Raw genomic sequence first — 18,010 nt, 5'->3', positions numbered from 1 at the left:
TGTGGGACCCAGTGCAGATTTCTCAATTTTTAATCTCAAGCGGTGACCCTTTTTCCCTTAAACTTGCTTTATACACTTCCTCCACAGCCAATAAAAAGAACCGCTGATTTTCATCGAAAATTACAAGCAACAGAACTGGAGTAAATTCCTCTTCATCGATTTTCTTAGATTTTGCCGATTGCCTAACCTTTACTTGGTTGCTTCAAATGCAAATGCAAATACAATTACGCCAGCAAAGTGGAAACCGAAAATTGTGTAGATCCATTCGATTGGGCTGAGCTGAAAATTGCTCTCTGTCCCCTTTGTCGTGAAAGCTGTTTGTTCAATGCTTGAGTTGTGTCATATACCGCTTTATCACTTTTAAGGATAGGATGATTTCACTTTAATACTCATTACAATGTTTTCTTCACGCAAGCATTTTCACCCATTGTGTCAGTTAAGTTTAACCTTTTTGCTGCCCACCAAGATGCTGAAATGTTTTCCTTCGCTGATTATTTCCGTAATGGGTCAAATATTTCCCTCTCCCTTCAGCATTCCAGCAATACCGAACGTTTCCTCCCACACTGCACGCACTTGAAAGGAGAAGCTTCCCAGGTCTGATAAAAGATGATGATATCTGATAAAATTCAAATAAAATTTCATTTTCCTCCGAGCCCGAAGTTTATTAACAATCCTTCCCCTTTTTCTTGCTGGCGTCTCTCAGTGCTATGAAACGCCAACCAGGCCAGAATGTCGAAAAGCTTCCAAGTTGGAGCGAAAAACTTTTATTCCCTCACTTGAGCTAAAAAAAAATAAGTCGAAATGCGACTAAGGCCATCAGAAATGAAAGTTTGTATGAAATATCGGAAATATTTGCATTGGCTCATATTCTAATGGAATCACTACTGGGGGTGGGAGTGTAAAACTTTGATTCTTTTAAATTGTCCGCTCGCTTTTCCGGGGCGTGGAGCTTCCGGGGCGGAGGGGCCAGCATCAGCAAAGTTTCCTCTGCAAAGTTGCTGCGCTGTGGAATGGGAAATCTGCGGATAATGGCAGGGAAGGTTGACTTGGGTAACTTTTCAACGAGTCGCAGAAAATGAGCGGAAAACTGGCGCTGGGATGGGAATGGCATTGGCAGCGATAATGTTGAAATATTTTACGCGATATGAATGAAAGTTTTTGCTCTCGTTTTGAACTTACATGTTGGAAACTGAACATTCTGAGTATTCTTGACTGTTCCCAATTTTCTCCGATTTTTTTTTATTTGAAACTTTGCTTTTTGATTCCTAATGTGATTCAATGAATTTCAGGATTTCTCGACATGCGAAAAATTTCTAAAACATTGGTATTTCCGTGGAAGTAAATCTCGTACATAGGGCATCGAATGACCAAGAAGGTTAAAGCTGCAGGGAATAAATGATTATAAAATAACAAAAATCGCGTGAAATTGTTCGATTATCTAAATTAATTGAAAAACGGAGTAGGCCAGACTGCTAAGGTTTTGGTTTCATAAAATAATAAAAAATGATTTTTTAAATTGAAAAATGTGAAAATGAAAGTTTCCCCATGTGTTGCTGAAAAAAAAAATTTTCTATTCCACCCTAATGTATTAAACCTTGACAATACTGAAGCATTTGGGTTTGTTCAAAAATCACGTCTAAGAATAGGAGGAGGGGGGTCTAGCGTTTGTGACAACCCATGTTAACGGTATAGGGAAAGTGCGTTACAGGGGGAGGGATGGGGGTTTGAAATCCCGAAAATCCTCGGACGTAATATTTGAACAAGCCCTTTACTGACATCAACTTAAAAATGTCGAATTGTGCAACCAGTGCTATGGAGTCAGGTATTTTTCATGAATCCGGCACTCATGTTTATACTAAGTCAGGAGTGACCAAAGTATGGCCCGCGGACCAAACGTGGCCCGCGGACTCATTTTGAAAGACCATGTAACATAGCCCTTTGACATGTCTGTAAAGTGATTTTTTTTAAATTTAGTTTGGTTTTAGTTTTTTTGTGAACCTTTTTCATTTTCTGTCAATTTTAAAGTAATGGTTTATTGATGCTTTGATTCCGACTATACAACACAAATATTTTGATGAAAAAACTATAAATTTTAAAGTTTAAATGTGATTGAAAATTGAAAATTCCTCGAAATTTTCATCAAACATTTTTTGGAATGGGATACTAATTTAAAAGCAATGCCGCCCATTTTCTTATGTGCTGGGCCTAACACTTATTTTGCACTTTCAGCCCGGCCAAACATTCAATATTACGCCCTTTTGAAATGTTAGTCTTGATTTGAAAATTTTGAAAATATTTTTTTCGAAAAGATCGGAAAATTTCACAAATGTTTCATATTTTAACATTGAAAATCGCACCGTTAGTTGCTGAGATATCGACATTGAAAAATGGTGGGCTGTTTGGGTGAGACTTAGAAAACATCAATTTTCCTGTTTTTAAGCCTTTGCATTGCAATATCGCAGCAACTGAAGGTCGTATCAACAAAGTCCGAAGAAGCAAAATATAGAGAATTTTCTCAGCTTTTCAAAAATATTTTTTTCAAAGGTGGGCAAACATGTGCACGAATTTTAAAAAATGAAAAACAGCAACAATTTTCAAAAAAGTTACCTGAAAATTAACTTGAAAACGGTGCACATTATCAAAATTTCACTAAAGTACTTTTTGATTGCAAATTCAATTTTACATCGAAAGATGAAGTTGAAAAATTTTTGCGACCAAAATTTTGATTTTTTTTAAAATCTGTATTGATTAAAAAATTCATAACTCGGTCAATGACTTTTTGCACAACCTAGAAATTTCTGAAAAGTTGGCATTTTATGTCCTCTAAAACATATCAAAAAATAAAAAAAAAAATAAAAAAAGTGTTTTTTTTTTGCAAATCAAGTTTTAGTGTTGAAAAGGTAGATAAGAAAATCATCAAATTTTATTTACCGTGTATCATTTTTTTCCAGTGTAGTCCGTATCCATACCTACAACTTTGCTGAAGACACCAAATCGATCAAAAAATTCCTTCAAAAGATACAGATTTTTGAATTTTCACATATCATTTTTGTATGGACAGCTACCAAATTTGTATGGAAAATTATATGGACAAACTAATGATGCAAAATGGCTTCATTGGGCATACCGAAGGCACCGAAAAAGTTTCAGCCGGATTAAAAAATACAAAAATTAAAATTGACGAAAAAAGACCGATTCCTTAGAGAGCCGCTCATTTGGAATCAGAATTATAAGATCAAAAAATAATAAATAAACTCTTTTTTCATTAAAATTTTAATACAATGGCATGTTAATTAAATTTATATTTTTTGTCCAGAGTCGAGGGACATTAAACTCAAAAAATATTTTCAACGGCCTCAAAAGTATAATGAAAATACAAGAGTATTAAATTCAGTACCTTATTTCTATTATAAGTATATCAATGAAATTAGGATTTTCTTTAACCACCCCTTGACCTTGACAAGATCGTAATAACTAACATCTTACAAAAATATTGTCAGTGGCCTGACTGATTTTTATAATTGGTGAGGCAATGAAAAGCTTATGGATAATATTTTTCAGATTTTATTTGGTTTTGTTGACTCTTAAAAATTTTAACCAATTGACTAGAATTTTTTCTAAACAAAACTGTTCAAAAAATCAATTTGTTGTTCTCTAATATTTAAATGCCAAAAATGTAAAAAAAATCAAGAAATTGAACAAAAACAGGTTATAATTTTTTTTCAGTTTAAAGGTTAAGATAAAGCAACTTAGTTTCATTTAAATAAATAAAAATCCCATTGGGACCGCAAGCTCATGTGAGCTTCAAATTTGGTCCGCCATTAAAACACTTTGGGCACCCCTTTACTAAGTTGTTAAAAAACAAACCTCGACTGTCTGACTCCGACTCCAACTCTCTGTAAACAACTACCAAAATAATAAAAAAGAATGCTCCGGTGAGCCACCCAACCAAATAAAATGTAAAACTGTCTGGATCCAAACAAAGTTTCAGCACACCCCGTTTGAATATTCAAATCCAAGTTCAAGGGTTTACCTCTTACGATCAACCTTGGCAGATTATCAGACCGTTTTCCCCCCACTGTTTGCAGGAATCAACCATCAACCGGGGCTCAATATTTAAGGGCGGCTCAATATTTGCTGGGTCGAACTTCCCTCCAGGAAGCACGCACCAAAAGCCGTAAAAATCGGAAACGGATTAATTCAATCAATCTCGAACCCGAAACGAATATATACTGCTGAAATCCGGTTTCGAAGGTCGATCCGAACGTGCATGAAGAGTGTGGTGGGAGGGGTAGGAGATTTCCGCCCGCCACCGTCCTTTTGTGTGATTTTCACCAAAAAGGCAGGTCGGAAAAGCAACAAGCCAAAGAAAAATAAGGAATATTCAGCTCGACTCATGCCACGCTTCCAAAACATGCCAACAGCAGGACATGGCGGGAAAGTGAGCCAAAAGTCGTTCCTTACTTTTTGGGTGGCTTATCGACTGTGGTAGTTATTTTGTAACGGTTTTCGGCTTTCAGTCAAGTATAAGCAGCAAAAACAACTTTTTTGCACTATATCCGACGTTTCGATTATTTATTTAATCTTTTTCAAGGATCTGGAAGGTTTTTGGTTTTTCCGTTAGTTGTTGTGTGTTTTTGTGTTGGGACATTACTTACGTGTACGTGGTTGTTTTGTTTGTCTATGTGTAGTTTGTTTAAAACTTTTTATAAAATGTCGGATTTGTGGCGTGGAGAATCTGTGAAAATTTTGGAATTTGGACTATTGCTGATTCTTTTGGTCCGGAGTGTAACGGACAATTTGTTTTTTGGACTTACTGCATAGATGTCGTAATTTTGCAGTTCTCTTTTTGCCGGGGTGTCTGTTTGAACACAATTTTGTCGTTTGTTGTTTGGAGCTCTGTTTTGTGCACTTATTGTAATTTGGTCACTTACTGTTTTGGGTGGGAGGGTGTGTTTGTGTGTTTGTTATTGGAAATTAGAACTCGTCTAATTTTGTGTGGGGACGGAGCTAGTGTTTGTGTCATTTTTTGTTTTTAAACTGTTTTAGTGTGTTAACAAGACCTGAGTAAACAGTGTTAAGCTGTTCGGTGTCGGTCCGTTTGTTTACTGTGTTGGGTGTGATTGCTATGTGCAGCATTTCGAGAATGGGCAAGGAGGATTCTGTGTTGTGTCTGTCAAGAATTTTTGTGTTTTCAAAGTTGAAATTGTGGTTTTGTTGTATGCAGTGATTGAGTAGCGCCGTGCGCTCACTTAGTATGTTTAGTTGGAGATCGTCGTCAGGGGTACCTACTTGTCGTAGTCGTTCCAGTGTGTTGATTGTGGATTTGTGGCCGGATAATCTGGTTCGGAGTTTGTTTGTTGTCATTCCTACATATTGTTGGTTGCAGTCGTTGCATGGGATGCTGTAGATGATGTTTTTGTGGTCTTCTTTGTGGGTGGTGTCCTTCATTTGTGTGAACAACATTTTTGTTGTTTTTATGTTTCTTGTGGCCAGTTTTATGGGTGTGTAGTCCTTTTTCAGGTGTTTTCTGATCTGCTCCGTCAAACTCGGGAAGTATGCTATGCTCCGGTAAGTATGTTGCAGGTCCGGAGTTGCATTTGTTTGGTCAGGTAGGTTGATCGGACGGCAGTTTCTGCGGTTGATCAGGCGATTGCGAAGTGATTTGGGGTAGTTGTTGATTTTTAGCTGTTCGTCCATAATTTTGGTCCTCTGCTGGTCGGTGTGGTTTGTGGAGAAGGTGTTGATCCGGTTGATGAGGTTGGAAGCCGTGTTAAGCTTCTGGTAGGTGGGGTGGAAGGAGCAGTAGTCCAGAAAGCGACCACTGGCAATGGGTTTTTGGTACCATTCAGTGCGTACAGTTTGGTCATCTTTGTGGACTAACAACATATCCAGGTATGGAAGTCGGTTGTTAGTTTCCAGTTCGTAGGTGAATTGCAGGTGTTCATCGTATGAGTTGAAGACTTCCATGACATGGTCCAGCTTGGCTAGGGGGATGGCCGTTACGATGTCGTCAACGTATTTTTTCAAAAACGGAAGCTGGAAGTCCAGTTTCTGGCTTGCATAGTCTAGGAGGTTCTCCATTACTAGGTCTGCTGTTGTTGATGACAGAGGATTGCCCATAGCTGTGCCAAAGATCTGTTGGTAGTGCTGCTCGTTGAACTTGAAGTAGCTCGCATCGATGCAGAACTCAACCAATTCTAAGAAGAGGTCCAAGCAGATGTTGTTGGCGTGCTCTCTGATGTTGTCCCACCCATAGATAATGTCGTGGGTGACCAGTAATTTCGGTATGCAGGTGAACAGGGACACGACGTCGAGCGAGATCAACACGTGTCCAGGAGGTAATGTGACAGTGTTGATGAACTCACAGAACTCGAATGAGTTTTTGACGTTGTACTGGCTGTGGATCGACTTGCGGATCATCTGTCCCACGAACTTGGACAGGTGATACGACGGTGCTGTTATGTTGGGCACTACCGGTCTCAGCGGCAGTCCAGGTTTGTGTGCTTTAGGTTGGCCGTATATCCTTGGGCACAGTGCGCTGTGCGTTTTGAGTTTGTAGGATGTTTTTGTGTCGATCAACTTCAGGGTGTGTAGACGCTGTACGAGGTTGTTGTTTTGTTTTTGGAACCGTGATGTGGGATCACGTGTGATGGGTTGGTAGGTGTGGTCATCCTTCAGTAGGTCGAGCATCTTTTGTTTGTACTCCTCGCTGTTCATGATGACGGTTTTGTTGCCTTTGTCGGATTGTAGAACCGCTAGGTTGGGGTTCTGTTTCAAGAATAATCTTGTTTTCCTTTCCGCAGATTCACAGAACTTGACGAGTGCATCCTTTGCTTGTGGTCTGTTGTGGATTTTATGGAGGTGGTTCTGGATCATGTTGGTAATTGCACAACGGTTGTGGTCTTGGCAACTATTGTCTGGGTTGGTTTTCAGGATGTTCTCCACATCTGCTACGAGGTGAAAGTACGGGTTTTGTTGCGGATCGGTGATTGGGAGAGCAAATTTGGGTCCTAAGCTCAGCAACGTTGTTGTTTCCGGTGGAATGTTTATGTTGGTTCCGTTGTGGATCGCCTTCAAATTCGGTTGAGGTGAGTTGGTGTTGTTTTCCATTTTCTGGAAGATTTGGCCGAACTTCCTCTTCGTTGTTGCGGTTTGGTCCAGTAGGTGCTTCTCGTAGAAAGATCTTTGACTAGAGAAGAAGGTCTGGCAGATCTCGGGCGACACAGAGGAACTGATGCGGGTGGCGAGGGTGCTCAGCTGTTTCTTCAACAGCTTTATGTTGTGGTAGGTTTGTTTTATTTCTATGTTCAGTATTGACCTTTTAAACCGGTTTGTGCAGTTCTGGATCTGGTTGATGTACGGACTGTTTTCTTCGAGTAACGGAAAAACGCAACGGAAATGATCGGTGATATGCCTTGGGAAAACTCCGTTTTTCCTACAGCGGACCAAGAATGATTTCCGGCTGTTCATGTTTCCCAGTTTCTTGTTATTTGAGGCATATGCTTTGAACATTCCTTTCACCTGAGCTCCAAAGAGTCTGTCGATTTCCTGGTAGAAATTAACAGACGAGTACTGTGCCATGATGTAGATTTGGGTGGCTTATCGACTGTGGTAGTTATTTTGTAACGGTTTTCGGCTTTCAGTCAAGTATAAGCAGCAAAAACAACTTTTTGCACTATATCCGACGTTTCGATTATTTATTTAATCTTTTTCAAGGATCTGGAAGGTTTTTGGTTTTTCCGTTAGTTGTTGTGTGTTTTTTGTGTTGGGACATTACTTACGTGTACGTGGTTGTTTTGTTTGTCTATGTGTAGTTTGTTTAAAACTTTTATAAAATGTCGGATTTGTGGCGTGGAGAATCTGTGAAAATTTTGGAATTTGGACTATTGCTGATTCTTTTGGTCCGGAGTGTAACGGACAATTTGTTTTTTGGACTTACTGCATAGATGTCGTAATTTTGCAGTTCTCTTTTTGCCGGGGTGTCTGTTTGAACACAATTTTGTCGTTTGTTGTTTGGAGCTCTGTTTTGTGCACTTATTGTAATTTGGTCACTTACTGTTTTGGGTGGGAGGGTGTGTTTGTGTGTTTGTTATTGGAAATTAGAACTCGTCTAATTTTGTGTGGGGACGGAGCTAGTGTTTGTGTCATTTTTTTGTTTTTAAACTGTTTTAGTGTGTTAACAAGACCTGAGTAAACAGTGGTAAGCTGTTCGGTGTCGGTCCGTTTGTTTACTGTGTTGGGTGTGATTGCTATGTGCAGCATTTCGAGAATGGGCAAGGAGGATTCTGTGTTGTGTCTGTCAAGAATTTTTGTGTTTTCAAAGTTGAAATTGTGGTTTTGTTGTATGCAGTGATTGAGTAGCGCCGTGCGCTCACTTAGTATGTTTAGTTGGAGATCGTCGTCAGGGGTACCTACTTGTCGTAGTCGTTCCAGTGTGTTGATTGTGGATTTGTGGCCGGATAATCTGGTTCGGAGTTTGTTTGTTGTCATTCCTACATATTGTTGGTTGCAGTCGTTGCATGGGATGCTGTAGATGATGTTTTTGTGGTCTTCTTTGTGGGTGGTGTCCTTCATTTGTGTGAACAACATTTTTGTTGTTTTTATGTTTCTTGTGGCCAGTTTTATGGGTGTGTAGTCCTTTTCAGGTGTTTTCTGATCTGCTCCGTCAAACTCGGAAGTATGCTATGCTCCGGTAAGTATGTTGCAGGTCCGGAGTTGCATTTGTTTGGTCAGGTAGGTTGATCGGACGGCAGTTTCTGCGGTTGATCAGGCGATTGCGAAGTGATTTGGGGTAGTTGTTGATTTTTAGCTGTTCGTCCATAATTTTGGTCCTCTGCTGGTCGGTGTGGTTTGTGGAGAAGGTGTTGATCCGGTTGATGAGGTTGGAAGCCGTGTTAAGCTTCTGGTAGGTGGGGTGGAAGGAGCAGTAGTCCAGAAAGCGACCACTGGCAATGGGTTTTTGGTACCATTCAGTGCGTACAGTTTGGTCATCTTTGTGGACTAACAACATATCCAGGTATGGAAGTCGGTTGTTAGTTTCCAGTTCGTAGGTGAATTGCAGGTGTTCATCGTATGAGTTGAAGACTTCCATGACATGGTCCAGCTTGGCTAGGGGATGGCCGTTACGATGTCGTCAACGTATTTTTCAAAAACGGAAGCTGGAAGTCCAGTTTCTGGCTTGCATAGTCTAGGAGGTTCTCCATTACTAGGTCTGCTGTTGTTGATGACAGAGGATTGCCCATAGCTGTGCCAAAGATCTGTTGGTAGTGCTGCTCGTTGAACTTGAAGTAGCTCGCATCGATGCAGAACTCAACCAATTCTAAGAAGAGGTCCAAGCAGATGTTGTTGGCGTGCTCTCTGATGTTGTCCCACCCATAGATAATGTCGTGGGTGACCAGTAATTTCGGTATGCAGGTGAACAGGGACACGACGTCGAGCGAGATCAACACGTGTCCAGGAGGTAATGTGACAGTGTTGATGAACTCACAGAACTCGAATGAGTTTTTGACGTTGTACTGGCTGTGGATCGACTTGCGGATCATCTGTCCCACGAACTTGGACAGGTGATACGACGGTGCTGTTATGTTGGGCACTACCGGTCTCAGCGGCAGTCCAGGTTTGTGTGCTTTAGGTTGGCCGTATATCCTTGGGCACAGTGCGCTGTGCGTTTTGAGTTTGTAGGATGTTTTTGTGTCGATCAACTTCAGGGTGTGTAGACGCTGTACGAGGTTGTTGTTTTGTTTTGGAACCGTGATGTGGGATCACGTGTGATGGGTTGGTAGGTGTGGTCATCCTTCAGTAGGTCGAGCATCTTTTGTTTGTACTCCTCGCTGTTCATGATGACGGTTTTGTTGCCTTTGTCGGATTGTAGAACCGCTAGGTTGGGGTTCTGTTTCAAGAATAATCTTGTTTTCCTTTCCGCAGATTCACAGAACTTGACGAGTGCATCCTTTGCTTGTGGTCTGTTGTGGATTTTATGGAGGTGGTTCTGGATCATGTTGGTAATTGCACAACGGTTGTGGTCTTGGCAACTATTGTCTGGGTTGGTTTTCAGGATGTTCTCCACATCTGCTACGAGGTGAAAGTACGGGTTTTGTTGCGGATCGGTGATTGGGAGAGCAAATTTGGGTCCTAAGCTCAGCAACGTTGTTGTTTCCGGTGGAATGTTTATGTTGGTTCCGTTGTGGATCGCCTTCAAATTCGGTTGAGGTGAGTTGGTGTTGTTTTCCATTTTCTGGAAGATTTGGCCGAACTTCCTCTTCGTTGTTGCGGTTTGGTCCAGTAGGTGCTTCTCGTAGAAAGATCTTTGACTAGAGAAGAAGGTCTGGCAGATCTCGGGCGACACAGAGGAACTGATGCGGGTGGCGAGGGTGCTCAGCTGTTTCTTCAACAGCTTTATGTTGTGGTAGGTTTGTTTTATTTCTATGTTCAGTATTGACCTCAACCGAATTTGAAGGCGATCCACAACGGAACCAACATAAACATTCCACCGGAAACAACAACGTTGCTGAGCTTAGGACCCAAATTTGCTCTCCCAATCACCGATCCGCAACAAAACCCGTACTTTCACCTCGTAGCAGATGTGGAGAACATCCTGAAAACCAACCCAGACAATAGTTGCCAAGACCACAACCGTTGTGCAATTACCAACATGATCCAGAACCACCTCCATAAAATCCACAACAGACCACAAGCAAAGGATGCACTCGTCAAGTTCTGTGAATCTGCGGAAAGGAAAACAAGATTATTCTTGAAACAGAACCCCAACCTAGCGGTTCTACAATCCGACAAAGGCAACAAAACCGTCATCATGAACAGCGAGGAGTACAAACAAAAGATGCTCGACCTACTGAAGGATGACCACACCTACCAACCCATCACACGTGATCCCACATCACGGTTCCAAAACAAAACAACAACCTCGTACAGCGTCTACACACCCTGAAGTTGATCGACACAAAAACATCCTACAAACTCAAAACGCACAGCGCACTGTGCCCAAGGATATACGGCCAACCTAAAGCACACAAACCTGGACTGCCGCTGAGACCGGTAGTGCCCAACATAACAGCACCGTCGTATCACCTGTCCAAGTTCGTGGGACAGATGATCCGCAAGTCGATCCACAGCCAGTACAACGTCAAAAACTCATTCGAGTTCTGTGAGTTCATCAACACTGTCACATTACCTCCTGGACACGTGTTGATCTCGCTCGACGTCGTGTCCCTGTTCACCTGCATACCGAAATTACTGGTCACCCACGACATTATCTATGGGTGGGACAACATCAGAGAGCACGCCAACAACATCTGCTTGGACCTCTTCTTAGAATTGGTTGAGTTCTGCATCGATGCGAGCTACTTCAAGTTCAACGAGCAGCACTACCAACAGATCTTTGGCACAGCTATGGGCAATCCTCTGTCATCAACAACAGCAGACCTAGTAATGGAGAACCTCCTAGACTATGCAAGCCAGAAACTGGACTTCCAGCTTCCGTTTTTGAAAAATACGTTGACGACATCGTAACGGCCATCCCCTAGCCAAGCTGGACCATGTCATGGAAGTCTTCAACTCATACGATGAACACCTGCAATTCACCTACGAACTGGAAACTAACAACCGACTTCCATACCTGGATATGTTGTTAGTCCACAAAGATGACCAAACTGTACGCACTGAATGGTACCAAAAACCCATTGCCAGTGGTCGCTTTCTGGACTACTGCTCCTTCCACCCCACCTACCAGAAGCTTAACACGGCTTCCAACCTCATCAACCGGATCAACACCTTCTCCACAAACCACACCGACCAGCAGAGGACCAAAATTATGGACGAACAGCTAAAAATCAACAACTACCCCAAATCACTTCGCAATCGCCTGATCAACCGCAGAAACTGCCGTCCGATCAACCTACCTGACCAAACAAATGCAACTCCGGACCTGCAACATACTTACCGGAGCATAGCATACTTCCCGAGTTTGACGGAGCAGATCAGAAAACACCTGAAAAAGGACTACACACCCATAAAACTGGCCACAAGAAACATAAAAACAACAAAAATGTTGTTCACACAAATGAAGGACACCACCCACAAAGAAGACCACAAAAACATCATCTACAGCATCCCATGCAACGACTGCAACCAACAATATGTAGGAATGACAACAAACAAACTCCGAACCAGATTATCCGGCCACAAATCCACAATCAACACACTGGAACGACTACGACAAGTAGGTACCCCTGACGACGATCTCCAACTAAACATACTAAGTGAGCGCACGGCGCTACTCAATCACTGCATACAACAAAACCACAATTTCAACTTTGAAAACACAAAAATTCTTGACAGACACAACACAGAATCCTCCTTGCCCATTCTCGAAATGCTGCACATAGCAATCACACCCAACACAGTAAACAAACGGACCGACACCGAACAGCTTAACACTGTTTACTCAGGTCTTGTTAACACACTAAAACAGTTTAAAAACAAAAAATGACACAAACACTAGCTCCTGTCCCCACACAAAATTAGACGAGTTCTAATTTCCAATAACAAACACACAAACACACCCTCCCACCCAAAACAGTAAGTGACCAAATTACAATAAGTGCACAAAACAGAGCTCCAAACAACAAACGACAAAATTGTGTTCAAACAGACACCCCGGCAAAAAGAGAACTGCAAAATTACGACATCTATGCAGTAAGTCCAAAAACAAATTGTCCGTTACACTCCGGACCAAAAGAATCAGCAATAGTCCAAATTCCAAAATTTTCACAGATTCTCCACGCCACAAATCCGACATTTTATAAAAAGTTTTAAACAAACTACACATAGACAAACAAAACAACCACGTACACGTAAGTAATGTCCCAACACAAAAACACACAACAACTAACGGAAAAACCAAAAACCTTCCAGATCCTTGAAAAAGATTAAATAAATAATCGAAACGTCGGATATAGTGCAAAAAGTTGTTTTTGCTGCTTATACTTGACTGAAAGCCGAAAACCGTTACAAAAAAAAAAAAAAAAAAAAGTCGTTCCTTACATGTCGCCGAAAACGATAGAGAAAGGAAGAGTCGAGGTCGGAGGAATGGAAAGCGCCCGTTATCTGTGGTTGGAATAACCACCGACAAGTACCACGACGGAATCTGGACGCCCCGCGGGGAGTGAAACCCCAGCGCACGAAAAGCTGAAATTTGATTTCTATTGATATTCAATTTTGCGGAAAGCGGTCCATATTTGGCGCAGCAGTACGGGCAGCTGTGAGTTAATAAATTTATGACTTTTTCCTCGATACGATCGCTTTTTTTTTCGTCTTTTCGTGCCCGGCAGCATTTTTTAGCTATTCTGTTTGAAGTGGCGAGGGAAGAATTTTTCGGATGATTTATTGGCGGGAATTAATTTGGGGAAGAACTGCGCATGGGGTGAGGATTTCTTTCTTGGAGAAGAGAGACTTTTTTTATAACCAATAATGTTTATTATCATCCTGTTTGTAATAATCAGTTGTATAATTACTAATTTATTTAAATAAGTTTTATCTTACATCGACAGCTTGACAGCGTCTCACATGACCACTCACATTTTCATCCAGTCAGCCCTCCCAAGACCCTTCCCTCCGATTGGCCATATTGTGCTATCCTCCTAATAACAGAGATTTTTGCTGCATACTTAATTCATTATTCGCTTAACTACACGTGTGCTTAACTTGTAACCACTGGAGTCGGTTTAAAATCTTAATCACAATTATTACAACACTTTTTTTTTCTTCAATTTTTCCTACCACTACCCAAGTCACTCAAGTCCCAAGTTGCATCCACTTATACATACATTCCCAAACACACACACACACACATAAACGACCGTAGAACGCACACACATTCTCGTACTCGTACAAACGTTGTAACTGGCTGCAGCATAAAAAGTAATGTTCCTCTCCTTAAGTGAAGTGCTCCACTTGCTCGCAGGACCGCACGGAAGACTGGTTCAAAGTTGATGCTTGCAAGCAATATTTGAGCTTTATTCTTTTCAATGAATGCTCTGAAGAGTTTCCATAGAAGTATGAAAATGCTGAAGCAACATTTGAAAATGTCTTTAAATTATTTATTTTGGCTACTGGAACTTTTTCGCAAATATTCAGACGGAAAAAAGTCAATTCTCGAAATCGTGAATTGTGTTCATGAATTTTAGAACCACGAAGAAATATATTCAGATTCACGTTTACAATGCAAATTTACCATTAGGGTAAAATCTAGTTTTATCGGAAAAAAGAAAATATGGTGTCTTCGGGAAAGTTGTTCAAAATTAAATGAAGGTCCTACATCTGAGAATTGATAAAGATTGGACGACTATTGCTCCCTTCACAGAGAAAAAACTGAAACAGTTGTTTTTCTTCATACATTTTGACAATTTTGTCCATACAAAATTCAAAGACCCTCCATCTAGGTCTTTGAATTTCCCGTTGTCAAAATCTGCTCAAATTTGGAAATTAGCCTAGTGATGGGTCAATCTTTTATTTAAGAGGGTAGTCTCGAGAAAGCCCAGATTTGGACCACCTTAATACTAATAAATAAATTCCTGCGTGGTTCTAAAATTCATGAACACAATTCACGATTACGGAAATTGATTTTTTCTGTGTAGGTTATGCACTGCGAGTTGTGTAAAATAATTGGCATGAAACTCAAATGAACCACTTGCCTTTTTACGTACAAAGAGCTGATTTTTTGCAGGAAATATTTAAAATATCTATTGATTCATGGGAAATGTACAATATTTAGTTTCGAAGCTCGAAACACAAATTCGATTTGTTGTATTTCACAAATATGTAGTTTTAACCTGAACTATTTAGCATAAGTAGTTAGTTCAACAAGTTTTTTCAAATGCTGAAAAAACGAGTTTTGCAACTAGATGCAAACATTTTTTTTGCAAACCCAAAAAATAAATCAATATAATTTTTAGTATATCGTATGTTTTTTCGCTTCAAGTTGGCATTCGTGTGTTTGGTTAATAAAAAACCAAAACAGTGTTTTAAAGAATCACATTTGGGTAATTCTCTACCAACTCACACGAAATCGGGAAAAGTTGCCCCGACCCCTCTTCGATTTGCGTGAAACTTTGTCCTAAGGGGTAACATTTGTCCCTGATCACGAATCCGAGGTCCGTTTTTTGATATCTCGTGACGGAGGGGTGGTACGACCCCTTCCATTTTTGAACATGCGAAAAAAGAGGTGTTTTACAATAATTTGCAGCATGAAACGGTGATGAGATAGAAATTTGGTGTCAAAGAGACTTTTATGTAAAATTAGACGCCCGATTTGATGGCGTACTCAAAATTCCGAAAAAACGTATTTTTCATCGAAAAAAACACTAAAAAAGTTTTAAAAATTCTCCCATTTTCCGTTACTCGACTGTAAAAAATTTTGGAACATGTCATTTTATGGGAAATTTAATGTACTTTTAGAATCTACATTGACCCAGAAGGGTCATTTTTTCATTTAGAACAAAATTTTTCATTTTAAAATTTCGTGTTTTTTCTAACTTTGCAGGGTTATTTTTTAGAGTGTAACAATGTTCTACAAAGCTTTAGAGCAGACAATAACAAAAATTTTGATATATAGACATAAGGGGTTTGCTTATAAACATCACGAGTTATCGCGATTTTACGAAAAAAAGTTTTGCAAAAGTTGGTCGTCATCGATCATGGCCGTTCATGGTCACCCGCGACAGACACGTACGACGAATCAATAAGAAACGCAAAAAGTAACTTTTCCAAAACTTTTTTTCGTAAAATCGCGATAACTCGTGATGTTTATTAGCAAACCCCTTATGTCTATATAACCCTGCAAAGTAAGAAAAAACACGAAATTTTAAAATGAAAAATTTTGTTCTAAATGAAAAAATGACCCTTCTGGGTCAATGTAGATTCTTAAAGTACATTAAATTTCCCATAAAATGACATGTTCCAAATTTTTTTACAGTCCAGTAACAGAAAATGGGAGGATTTTTAAAACTTTTTTAGTGTTTTTTTCGATGAAAAATACGTTTTTTTTGGAATTCTGAGTACGCCATCAAATCGGGCGTCTAATTTTACATAAAAGTCTCTTTGACACCAAATTTCTATCTCATCACCGTTTCAGGCTGCAAATTATTGAAAAACATCTCTTTTTTCGCATGTCAAAAAATGGAAGGGGTCGTACCACCCCTCCGTCACGAGATATCAAAAAACGGACCTCGGATTCGTGATCAGGGACAAAAGTTACCCCTTAGAACGAAGTTTCACGCAAATCGAAGAGGGGTCGGGGCAACTGCTGTGTGAGTTGGCGGAGAATTACCCATTTGAAATATTAATATTTTTTTTTAAACTTTTTTATAAATTGGGTGTTGAACTTTCTGAAAAAGTAGAACATTTTCAAAATTGTTCCAGTTGCCAATATTCACTTTCAAAATTTTACTTTAATCCTAAGAACACTACTTCAACTAGACTGCTTGCAGAAATCACAATTCCTTATCTTCAAAATTACTGTTAACCAGAATGAATTCGATAGTATGATGATTTTTTTTGCATAGTTAGAAATATATAATAATTAAAAAATACCCTCTCCCTCTCAAATGGCATCGTTGTTTATGGCAAAGCCCTAACCACAGAATATCATCATATTCTTCAAGTTGGAAGTTGGAATCAATAAAAATAGTGCTATTAGAATTGAAATTAAAACCATTTTGTGCCCTAATCTCATTCACATAAACTCGTTACGGCTCAATTACACCAAGTTACTACCTTGAACCAGTCTACCGTACAAAACCCGCTAATTGCCAATTTTCGCGTAAACTTTCATTGCACTCCAGTTTACACTTTGCCTTACACGTGTTCATTTTTGATTAACCAACTCGCAAAACTCATTCAACTCGCCCTGTTCCGTCTTTTTTCCCCCTCTGAATGCGCTATGGTTTGCTTAAAGGACGTGGAAAAAATCCCAGGAAGTAATTTGAAAGAAATAATTATCTCTTTTAACGGTAATTTTTAATCGTCCTGTTCACATTTCACTCCTGACTTCCTCGCTGGTAATTGTTTCCGCCTTCCGACCAGCACTGGCTCATTACAATTAGTCTCATTTTCCCTTACCAACTTTGTTAATTTGATTGTGATGTCGAGTCAGCAATTGGCATCCTTCGTAGCTTCATTTGCTTTTTTTCTCTCTACCTTTCGCTGTCTCGTAACTTTCGATTCTACCATGTTACAACAACTTTGATTGAAATTTTATTGCATTCCTTGAATCTGTTCGCTTCCGTTCTCTGGTGTATGAGTTTTGTATGCAAATTTGGTGCCCCAGGTCGGGAAGGCCAGCTGCTGCTGCACTGCTCTCTGCTGGAAGAATGTTCTATTTCTGTCGTCATCAGTGTCTGATTTGTGCACTGAGTTGAGCGTTCCTGTTCAATTTGTCTGATGAATTGATTTCAGTGCAAGCAGCTGCAACGGTGTCCCGTGTAGGATGAAGGCAATTTTGAGAATTTTCAAGAAACAACAAAAACACAGTTCGTCCCAGTGCTGCTCAAATCCACTCATATTGACAGAAAACCCTGTATGTAAATATTCTTCCCGGGAAAATTCCAACGCCGCCGCAGTGACACACTTGTGGCAGTTCTAACGAGAACGTCGCCATTGCAGCGACATGACCTTCACCCTCTTGTGTGAACCAACCACACCGTGTGGAATGCAATTTCAGCAGTCACAGCAGTGTGACACACAGCGTTTTTGTTCCACATGTCAAACCACTCACCAATGCTGTGCCACACTGGCGTGCACGCGAGAGCAGTAGCAGTGGGTTGTATTTGCTTGAATTTGCTTCTTGTTTCAAGTTCAGTTTGACTGTGTCGAGATGGTGCACAGGAAACTAGCGACCTCAGAGTTGGAAGTCGGAAGCTGAATGCAGTGCTGGTGCAATTCATAAACTCGAGTAACATTAGAAAGTGTTTTAAATTTATCATTTTGCTGATTG

The 18,010-nt window shown here is 40.3% G+C and overlaps 2 protein-coding genes and 1 long non-coding RNA gene across 3 annotated transcripts; all 3 read right to left on the bottom strand.

Moving 5' to 3' along the window:
* Window positions 1–4,467: 4,467 nt before the first annotated feature.
* On the bottom strand, window positions 4,468–5,014 carry LOC119770774. Its single transcript, XR_005278987.1, has 3 exons — window positions 4,818–5,014; window positions 4,659–4,738; window positions 4,468–4,597 (listed from the first exon to the last, which is right to left on the bottom strand). It is a non-coding gene; the product is annotated as an uncharacterized LOC119770774 (long non-coding RNA).
* A 247-nt stretch (window positions 5,015–5,261) lies between these two features.
* Window positions 5,262–7,584, bottom strand: LOC119769376. Its single transcript, XM_038261427.1, has 2 exons — window positions 5,374–7,584; window positions 5,262–5,288 (listed from the first exon to the last, which is right to left on the bottom strand). Exons 1-2 carry the CDS (start codon window positions 7,582–7,584, stop codon window positions 5,262–5,264), a joined length of 2,238 nt encoding a protein of 745 aa, XP_038117355.1.
* Window positions 7,585–9,125: 1,541 nt separating this feature from the next.
* On the bottom strand, window positions 9,126–10,656 carry LOC119769375. Its single transcript, XM_038261426.1, has 3 exons — window positions 10,651–10,656; window positions 9,729–10,396; window positions 9,126–9,663 (listed from the first exon to the last, which is right to left on the bottom strand). The coding sequence occupies exons 1-3, from the start codon at window positions 10,654–10,656 to the stop codon at window positions 9,126–9,128; spliced, it is 1,212 nt and encodes a 403-aa protein (XP_038117354.1).
* Between the last annotated feature and the right edge of the window lie 7,354 nt (window positions 10,657–18,010).

This window comes from Culex quinquefasciatus, chromosome 3 (assembly GCF_015732765.1).
Source record: "Culex quinquefasciatus strain JHB chromosome 3, VPISU_Cqui_1.0_pri_paternal, whole genome shotgun sequence".
Lineage (NCBI taxonomy): Eukaryota > Metazoa > Arthropoda > Insecta > Diptera > Culicidae > Culex > Culex quinquefasciatus.
This window is presented reverse-complemented; position numbering and strand designations above follow the sequence as displayed.

Bases quoted from the DNA above. Each gene is read 5' to 3' on its own strand.
- LOC119769376 (XM_038261427.1), bottom strand. From the start codon at position 7,584: ATGGCACAGTACTCGTCTGTTAATTTCTACCAGGAAATCGACAGACTC. The intron at 5,289-5,373 runs GTAGGAATGACA...TACGACAAGTAG, and splicing joins ACGACTGCAACCAACAATAT to GTACCCCTGACGACGATCTC.
- LOC119769375 (XM_038261426.1), bottom strand. The intron at 9,664-9,728 runs GTACAGCGTCTA...CAAAACGCACAG, and splicing joins CAAAACAAAACAACAACCTC to CGCACTGTGCCCAAGGATAT.